General features: G+C 46.0%; 1 protein-coding gene across 1 annotated transcript in view; it reads right to left on the reverse strand.

Moving 5' to 3' along the window:
• Positions 1 to 2,009: 2,009 nt before the first annotated feature.
• The window catches only part of SFRP1 (secreted frizzled related protein 1), a 49,486-nt gene continuing 41,742 nt past the window's right edge, over positions 2,010 to 9,753 (reverse strand). The window contains exon 3 of the mRNA XM_017514567.2: positions 2,010 to 5,544. Within this exon, the coding sequence (XP_017370056.1) occupies positions 5,222 to 5,544 (323 nt within the window). The 3' untranslated portion in view covers positions 2,010 to 5,221. The remainder of the gene's footprint in view (positions 5,545 to 9,753) is intronic.

A 9,753-nucleotide genomic window follows, 5' to 3' on the forward strand; every position in this document is an offset into this window, starting at 1 on the left:
TACAAATAAAACCAGAAAAAAAAAATGAGGGAAAAAAAAAAGAAAAGAAATGCAGAATTCAAGCCCACCTCAGACCTACTCAACACAATCAGCATTTTAACGCTGGTCCTCTAGTGACTCACATACATATTAAAATATGAGAAACACTTCCTGGACAGCCAATGTACCCAGCTATCAGGAAAGAGGGTTCATTCCCCCTGCATTTAACTTGCCTCTATTAACTGATGCCAGGTAAGACAAACTCACGGAGCTTCAGAAAGGACTGCGGCAATATGAAGTGTGGGTGTGGGGGGAAGGAAACAACAAAATGACCTCCTGCCTCTCATCCCCAAGCCACACAGGTCCTATGAGAATGTTTTGCAAAGTAAGCGCCCGTGGGCTGCTGGCATCAGAGAAGCCTGGCGCCTTGGTTCTAGAGCCCCTTTACCAACCGTCCCAAACTTTCCCCATCGGGATGTCTGGGGGTGGGAGCCAAGACCTGCATGTCAGCAAGCTCCCCTTGGTGATACTCACATAGGCTGAAATTTAAGAACGATTCTCCCTCTGCCCTTCAATTCCTGTTGGATGATTAGTGCAGTGTCCCTCCCTCAGGAGCAAAGGTGAATTGCTAGACTTCTGGACCCAAGGTGAAGAGATAGCCTTCGAAGTGAAGACCAACCCTAAGTCTGTATCCCTTCGTCTTTTATACCTCCTGCCTAGGGGAGCACCGAAATTGCTCATTAAAGAGGTGTAGGTGCCATGCAGCTTGAGGACAAGCCTGTGGTTCCAAGTGCTGCCAGCATCTCTGAGGTACAAGCCTCAAGCAGGACTGACTCCTGGGTACCCCAAACTCCATGGTGACTCCAACAGCTGGAGCTGAGATACCTTTGTACACACTTCATCATCCTTTTGCAGACATTAAAAAAATGGGAAATGGTGATCATGGTGGTAGGCTTCAGTGGGGGGTGACAATGACATCTCCACCCAGCCTAACTAAATGTCCTTTCTTATTAACCACAGGGGATCTAAAAGGAAAAATACAGACATTTTCCTTGGCTGGGCTAGCATCTCACTATCTCACCAGTCAGGTACATTAGTATGTGAGAATCTTTCTGGACTAAAGCATCACTTTGATAGAATGTTTACAAGTTTTCATAACACACCTTAAAAAAATGGTGTATCCCTGTGCTTGGATGTGGATTTGGGTAACTTGGGAATATTTTATCACTTCTGGGTAAAACTGTCAGTTGTCTGTGGTTTGGAGGTGACTTATTGATCAGGGAACTACGTTCACTGAAGTCGTCACTGTAATTGTTTGCAGAATTAGAAGTCACATGGAAGAATTCCTTAGGCAAGAAGTACAGAACCTAATATGAAACAGCTTGGGCTGGGCACAGAGCAGCACTCTGAGTTCAAAGGGAAGCTTGGTGGGGAGTGCAGACGTCATACCCACGCAATTGGGATGCAGGAGCCCCCGGTTCTCATTCCAACCAGGCGAGTGGCCTGGGAGTCCCACATTAGCTGGGAAATCCCAGCCATATCCCCATCTTATGTTAACAGGGTGGATGGATGTGTTCCTCTCCAAGGCCTCCTGTGGGTCTAAGACTCCAGATACAAACAAGTTTTCCAATTCTAGCTGGTAATTCTAACATTGAGTTGAGCCGGAGGGGAAAGAGCATGTTTCCACGAGAAACATGGAAAAAAATTCAGGCAGGGCTGAACACTACATTCTTGTAGAGCAAGCATTTAACCTTCTTTCTGATCTGAAACACACACAGCCAGGAGAAACACTTCTGGAAGTTATTTCTAGGAGCAGATGGTAAATGGGAGTGTGGGGGCCACCAGTAGCCTGTGGTGCCTCCCAAGGTCTCCTTCAGCCCACCCACACCCAGTTACCATTTGCAAGCTGTTGAACTGGGACCAGAAAGCATCGTTGAAGAAACTCAAGAGGAAGAAGATACGTGTGCTTCCCTGGAGAGGGTGAGGAGTGTATGACTGGCTGGGGAAAAAAAGTCACGGCTCACAGTATCGTTGATTAATTGAGTGATTTTAGTCAAGTGAATATTGATACATGGCTGAAAAAGCATGAAGATAAAATGAACACATACGGGAATTACTACTAACATAAGCAATAACATCAAACATCTGGTAAAATGCAGTTAAAAAAACAACACAAGTGAAATGGAATGTAAAACATTTTCACAGTATTCAAAGCTTTTGTAAGAGACTTAGGCTCTAAAAGAGGAGTACTACAGAAAGAAACTAGAGGAAACGGGAATTTCATCCGTGTCCTGTGTATCTGCTGGTAACAGGTCAGAATGGTCAATACATTATTCCCTGCAGGCTGCCTAGGGTGCTCCCCTGAAACAGACGCCTGAGCCTCCTGCATCTATGAAATTACAACACAGCAAATGGTTACTCAGAGTCTGATGAGAAAAACAGATTTTAGGTTTGGGAAAGGGAATTGCTGTAATTTATACATCCAAATGCAAACTGGAGCTCTGATTGAATTCTGCCCTGGGGAGAACTTGCTGCTAACCCACAGGCACCAAGAGCCAAGTGTTACACAGGATATTTTAAAAATAAAATGTTCTTGGAATCCTCGCCTCCCATGCTATCTTCTAAGATAACTACAAATACTCTTCTAAGATTTAACTGAGTTCTGCCAAGGACCTCCCAGGACTCTATCCAGAATGATTATTGTAAAGCTTTACAAAACCCACCTTGGCCCTAGTGATAATTGGCAAATCACATGCAGACATCCTTCTCGGAAACCAATGACCAGGCTGATGAGTCTGCACATTGGTTTTGTTAGATACTTTATGGAAAAAAACAAAGGTTCGTGATAGTGTAGCTCTGGGCCTACAGAGAGCCTCCCTTTTGGTTCTGAAATTGCTGATGTGACTGAGACAAAGCAGCTATGGGTCTAAAATCTTCATTAAAGTAACTAATGAAACTCAAAGTCCTAGGTCTCTGAGGCGGTAATAAAATCCACAGCTGTGATTCACATTTCCAATTCATTTTGAGCTTTCTGAAGCTGTCACTTCCTACCTGAGAATTCCCATTTAGAGAGCTACACAGCACAGTGACCTGCCCTTCCATACCCTGTGATAATTGCTAACGTCCCAGATAAACCCCTCCACTAAGGACTCTGCCACTAAGGACTCTGCCGCAGAGAGAGGGCCTGGTTGCATGAGGCACTTTGTCAAAATGGGCAGATACATACGAGCACTAAACACTTGAGTGAAATCAACCAGAACTAATACCCAGATCCATGCACTCAAGAACTTGCTCTGAATTTGTTTGACAACACAAAAGTAGAATATTTCTAATTAGCTAATATATATACACATTTTTTAATCATCCAAAATTACAGGCAAATCACTTAAGGTCCCCAGCACTTTACAACGAAAGGTCAGACAGAACCCCACAAAAAAAGCATTAAAAGGATCACTAATTGTGAGAGGTTAATTATATCAGGATAACTCTCAGGTAGGTAACTAGGTGGGCATGCTGATTTCATATTGGAATCTTCAACAGTTAACAGAACCTACCATCCCTTCCTCCAGGTCAGTCCAGGGCCACAGGGAGCCACTTTACAGCCTCACTGCAGCATCCTCATTGGGTATAAGCATTGGCCCAGACGGACAATCACAAAGGTCCTCAAAGAGTTGCAGAGAATTAAGAATCCGGCTTTGGGGGAAAAATCAATATGAATTTTTTTAGAACTACTTCCTGTACACTGGACAAGAGGGGTAAATTTGCCGAAGTGAACTGGCTTATGTACATCGCTGATAAAACATAAGGGATTCGAGAAATATCTCAGGGCACTTGGGAAAAGCTGCAGAGATGTTTTGTCTTTGAAACTCTCTCCCTGGATAGGGACACCCCACACTTGTCAACTTTCCATCTGCCGAAGTGAAAAAAACATATGTAAAAAGTGCAGGGGGACAGACAGGCAGGCTGTTCCAAACTTCTTTGATCTATAGGCAATCAAGTTCAAAGGATTGTTTCTTTACTGGAAAGGAAAGAACGGAAAGCACTGTGAGTTTTGCCTGGGAGCCTTAGGTTCTAGGGCAACCAAGGACTCTTCAGGAAGGAGAGCCACATGGCTCCGGCTGCGCCACCAGGGAAATCCGCCTCCCTTGGCAAATGCCTGGGGAGAGCTGCTCTTCGGGAAAGCAGCCTGGGATGGATCAGGAGAGCTTGTTCTAGCATAATGTTCAAATGCTCAATGTAGACATTTTTAAAACCTTGAAAAATCAGTGAGTGTTTGTCGTTGTTCTTTTAAAAATGTGAAAAGGAACAAACATGAGATTAGAATCCTAAGCTTTTCACCCAATTTCACAATTCTCCCTGACTAGCAATTTGCTGGACTGTTCTAAAAAATTTTTTTCATTTGTTTCTTTTTTAACTATGTGTTTTGAAAACTACCAGACATTGCCTTCTCAGCCCAAAAATTGCCGTCTCTCTCAGGTTCACTGTGGTTTCCTTTTTCTGACACAAAGGCAGGCACAGGCTGCCCCTCCACATGTCTGGGGGATAAGATTGTGCCCTGGGCTCATAGAAACTGAACTTTCAGAGCATCTGAGACTGGCTGATTTGGATCCAAAGACAATCACAAGGAAAGACAGTGGGCAGAGCCAGCGATGCCTCTCCCGGGTCCCTTTGCTGTCACTATTACGTAATGGATTTGCACTTTTCCTCCCTGCGCTTATCACTTTCTGTGCTTGACCTTAATTGTAAGTATGGAATGGGTCTGTTTCCATCTAAAGCAGACAGAAAGAAACTACTCGACCTGAAATCAACATGACTTGCCAATTACTAGAATGTTCTAGCTGAAAGGCATAGACCAGCCAGTAGACCAACACCAGCAAGTTGCAAAACAGGTTGTTCTGCTGGCTTTCACTTTCTGCCCAGTCCCCCTTTTTGTACTTTAGTGGCTGCGTCGCTGGTGGAAATGGTCTGTCACCTCCTCCTGTGCGGTGGCTGCTGCTCTGCCTTGTGGATCTTAAAAGCCTTCCTAATCTAAATGACCCTTGCCTTACCCGGCCGTGGCTACCCCGGAGTCTGGAGCGTGGCTATGGAGGGAAGGGAGCAGGATGCTGCAAGAACAAGCCGACTGGATTACAATGTCCACTACTGACAGGCGCAGTGCGTGTGTGTGACCCACCGGGTTCCTGGGGTGCTGTCCCCCCGCCCCCCCGCCTGAGGCTCCCTCCCCACCCCGCCCCCGTGAGAATCACTTAAACACCGACTGAAAGGTGGGGCACTCGTGGTTTTTCATTTTCTTCATGAAGTTTTTGAACTCCTTGTTTTTCTTGTCCCACTTGTGGATGGCCGTCAGCAAGTACTGGCTCTTCACCTTGCGGCCCATGATGAGGAAGTGGTGGCTGAGATTGTCCAGCTGGTGGCAGGGACAGTCGGCCCCGTTCTTCAGGTACAGCACGAGCTTCTTCAGGTCCTTCTTCTTGATGGGCCCCAACTTCAGGGGCTTCTTCTTCTTGGGGACAATCTTTTTGTCGCCGTTTTCTTTTTTCACTTCTTTTATTTTCATCCTCAGTGCTAGAGATGGAGAGGACAGAAGAAAAGGGGGGAAGAGAAAGCATTTAGAATGCAGCTTTTTTTTTGATCCTCCAAGTGATTGCATTTTATTATTTTATTGTTTTGCTTACACTTTCTTCTTTTATTTTTTTTTTAAATTTTAGATTCAGGGGCACACATGCAGAGTTGGTTTCATGGGTATACTGCATGATGCTGAGATTTGAGCTTCTGATAATCCCGTCGCCCAAGTAGCAAACCCAGTGTCTGCCACCCTCCCGCATGTCTTTTGGAATCTCCAGTGTTTCCTGTAGAACACAGTTTTTCATCTAAAACAATGACCCAAGCGTACAGCTAAAGTGGAGAAGAAAATGAAAGGCAAGTAACAAGTCAAGAAAGAGGCAGTTTGATCCATAAAATCCAAGGTCTGTAATCCCAGCACTTTGGGAAGCCAAGGCGGGTGGATCACCTGAGGTCAGGAGTTTGAGACCAGCCTGGCCTACACGGTAAAACCCCATCTCTACTAAAAATACAAAAATTAGCCAGGCGTGGTGGTGGGCACTCATAATCCCAGCTACTCAGGAGGCTGAGGCAGGAGGATCGCTTGAACCTGGGCGGTGGATGTTGCAGTGAGCCGAGACCACCACTGCACTCTAGCCTGAGCAAGACTCCATCTCAAAAAAAAAAAAAAAAAAAAAAAAGAAAGAAAAAAGAAGGTCTAGGAAGCAGAGAACAAGGCACTGCACTCCAGGCTGGGCAACAGAGCAAGACTCCATCTCAAAAAAAAAAAAAAAAAAAAAGAAAGAAAAAAGAAGGTCTCAGTTACTCATTCTGCCGCTCCTGTGGTGTCCAATGGTATCTCTGTAATGGCCACCAGTGCCAGAAGATCCTCAAATAAATTTCAAAACTAAATCACATTGCTCTTTTCAAAAACCCAGTGACTCAGAATATCATGCACTGCTTTAAGAGAAGAAAGTGTCCTATAACCCAGTTTAATCCCCATGATCTGATGCTATTGATCTCAGCATTCAGAGAAAAAAAAAATCCTGAGTGTTTTTGTTTTTTGTTGATGTCGTCGTGGAGGCAGGGTCTCACTCTATTGCCCAGGCTTGAGTGCAGTGTCTCGATCTCGGCTCACTGCAGCCTCAAACTCCCAGGCTCAAGCAATTCTCCCACCTCAGCCTCACAAGTTACAGGGATGACAGGCACACATCATCACGCCTGCCTAATTTTTTTTTTTAAGAGATGGGTCTCACTATGTTGCCCAGAACTCCTGGACTCAATAAATCTTCCCTCCTCAGCCTCCTAAAGTGTTGGGATTACAGGCATGAGCCACCATGCAGAGCCATGAGGGTTTCTTTTTGTTTGGTTTTAAGAGCAAGTTATTAGTATTTTAACATTGAAAGACCTACAATTCCTTGAAAGTTGGGTCCTATAAAATGACAGGCAGAACTATGTGTGTGCACTCAGCAAGCGAAAGTTCAAGATTGTTTCAAGTTGTCATGCTTGCTGCATTAAACATCAATGTCCAACTGCAGCATGGGAAAAATCAGTTTCTACTACTGGGTCTCCATGGCAGTAAGATAGCAGGTACTGCTAATATCAGTCAGTTGCTAGTCAACCACTAATCTCCACTGTTCTACCAACTGAGGAGACCCATGCAAAATCCAAATCTATTTTGACGTCCTGGCAGATTAGAGCAAATCCAGATGATGAGCTCTCTTCAAATCCAATATGGCACCCGAGCTGCTTCTCCTCTCAACCCCCAGCAGAAAGGGAAAACCAGCCCACCCACCAACTCTGCTTTCTTTTTCCTCTGTCCCAATGGATGCTGAACGAAAAGTTTCAACCCGTGGGTCACATCCTGTAGTGATGACTCCACAGGGGCTACTGGTGAAGATAAGTGAGCGTGGGACGCACTCCGTGAACGAAGCACACTGAACACATGGTGTCGCTGGTACAATCAATTCGCCAATAACACTGGCCAGCCCCAGATATTCCCAAAGGAGCTGGAAATCACTTTTTAGGTACCAGTCAACACATAATTTGTCTATCCTCTGAATCCCTTTTAATACAAAATTACTAAGCCCCCTCTTTTTAATAACGCAAGGCTTCCTCCCACACACGCTGAGGAAAGTCTTGAACCTGAGCTCAATCACAGTGGCTAACAATTGTGAAAGCATGTGACCTGCCAGGACATGAGCTAAGTATTTTCCGTGCCCTTCCTCATCTAACAACTCCAGAAGGAAGGTATAATTATTTTCCCATCTAATTGATGAGAAAACTGAGGCATAGGGGGTTAAGTTGACTTGCCTAAAGTCACTAATCATAAGTTGAAACCTATGCCTAAATGAGCACTTTTAATCTGCATGGTATCCATGCTAACTCTATGCTTCCAAAATTCTTTAGACTGAACCCCAAACTTGGAGTACTGATTGAACGGACCAAGAAAATCAGGGGGAGGAGCTCAGACCCTCCTCCCAGTTTTACCTACGTTTCAAAATGACTTCACTTACAAAATGGCAAAAGAGTACCTCCTGGTTGAAAGAGACTTCTCTGGCAAAGGAGAAACTGTATTTGTGAAAGTGTTATTATGTAATATTTTATTTTACTTTTTAGAGACGGTCCCACTCTGTTGCCCAAGCTGGAGGGCATGGTGCAGCCTTGAATTCCTGGGTTCAAGAGATCCTCCTGGCTCAGCCAGGACTACAGGTGCATGCCACCATGCCCAGCTAATTTTTTCACTTTCATTTTTTGTAGAGACAGAGTCTTGCTATGTTGCCCAGGCTGATCTCAAACTTCTGGCCTCTAGCAATCCTCCTGCCTTGGCCTCCCAAATTGCTGGGATTACAGGTGTGAGCCATGACTGGCCTATTATTTAATACCGAGTTGACTAGAAAGGCATTCCTTTGACTAACCCAAGAATATGGAAGAGAGTGCTAGGAAGAAATCTTTCATGAATGTGTCAAAGTCAGTAAATCAGACCGTCTCCCTCTGCTTTCTTACCGTAAGAGTTCCTCATGCTGAGGCCCACTATGACCCCAGGCCTGCAATGTCTCACCCCAAGGGTGGCAGAGGGGATGGGAATGAGGCCCCAGTGAGCAGAATTCTCCAGGTAAAAATGAGCACTGCCCTCCCAGGCTACTTCCCAGCACACACGGGAGCGCTCTCCCGAGCGAGCGCCTTCCTTACACCCCTCCCCCAGCCCAGACCAGCCGCGTTGCATCCCAGTCTCCCAGTCTCCCGATTAGGCTGGACCCCACCCCTACTGAGGACAGAGCACAGTGGGGACCGGCAAGTGGGAGTGCCATCCATGGAAAGCAGCACAGACCCCTCCACAGCCTCGCCCCAACGCGCCCACACAGGCCCACTCCTGGTTCAGCTTCCACGGCTGGCTCACAAATCTTGTACCTGGGAGTTCACATGGGAAAAGACTGCCCCTGCTCTAGTCTGTGGCTTGCTGAATGAGAAAAGTTCTCAGTGGGGTGGAGTGAGAGACCAGTAAGAAGACTCTCACTGCCCAGGCCTAGGGAAAGGCAGGCTGGCTCCCTCTCTGCCATCCCTCTGCAAAACAGAGCCAGTGGGAATGGTAGAAACCACATCTCAAAGACAGGCTGCAAAGAGCACTGCACAGTTTCAAAAGAGGAAGAACAATTTTGCTCCTTTCACAAGACTCTCCAAGATGTGGCCTCAGGTCGTCAGAAAAGCGCCAACCTCCTTCCCAAAGTCTAAGGCTAGAACCAAGCATTGCTATAAGAGCGTACAAGGACATCACCAGGAGAAATTAATGCATGCTCCAGGTGACAAGGTGGAAGCCCTCTTTTCTGCAGAGAAGTGAGCCATCGTAATACAGTACCCCCCAAGTGCTGGGCTCTGCAGATGAGAACGGGATACGTCTATCTATGACTCCTTATTTAATACTCCCCACAACCATCTTAAGAAGGCATCAATAGGCCAGGTGTAGTGGCTCATGCCTGTAATCCCAGCACTTTGGGAGGACAAGGCATGTGGAACGCCTGAAGTCGCAAGTTCGAGACCAGCCTGGAGAAACCCCATCACTACTAAAAACACAAAATCAGCTGGGCATAGTGGCGCATCCCTGCAATCCCACAATCCCAGCTACTCAGAAGGCTGAGGCAGGAGAATCGCTGGAACCCAGGAGGCAGAGGTAGTAGTGAGCAGAGATCCCGCCATTGCACTCCAGCCTGGGTAACAGGAGAGAAACTCTGTCTC

The sequence above is a fragment of the Cebus imitator genome, unplaced genomic scaffold (genome assembly GCF_001604975.1).
Source record: "Cebus imitator isolate Cc_AM_T3 unplaced genomic scaffold, Cebus_imitator-1.0 Scaffold526, whole genome shotgun sequence".
Taxonomy (NCBI): Eukaryota; Metazoa; Chordata; class Mammalia; order Primates; family Cebidae; genus Cebus; species Cebus imitator.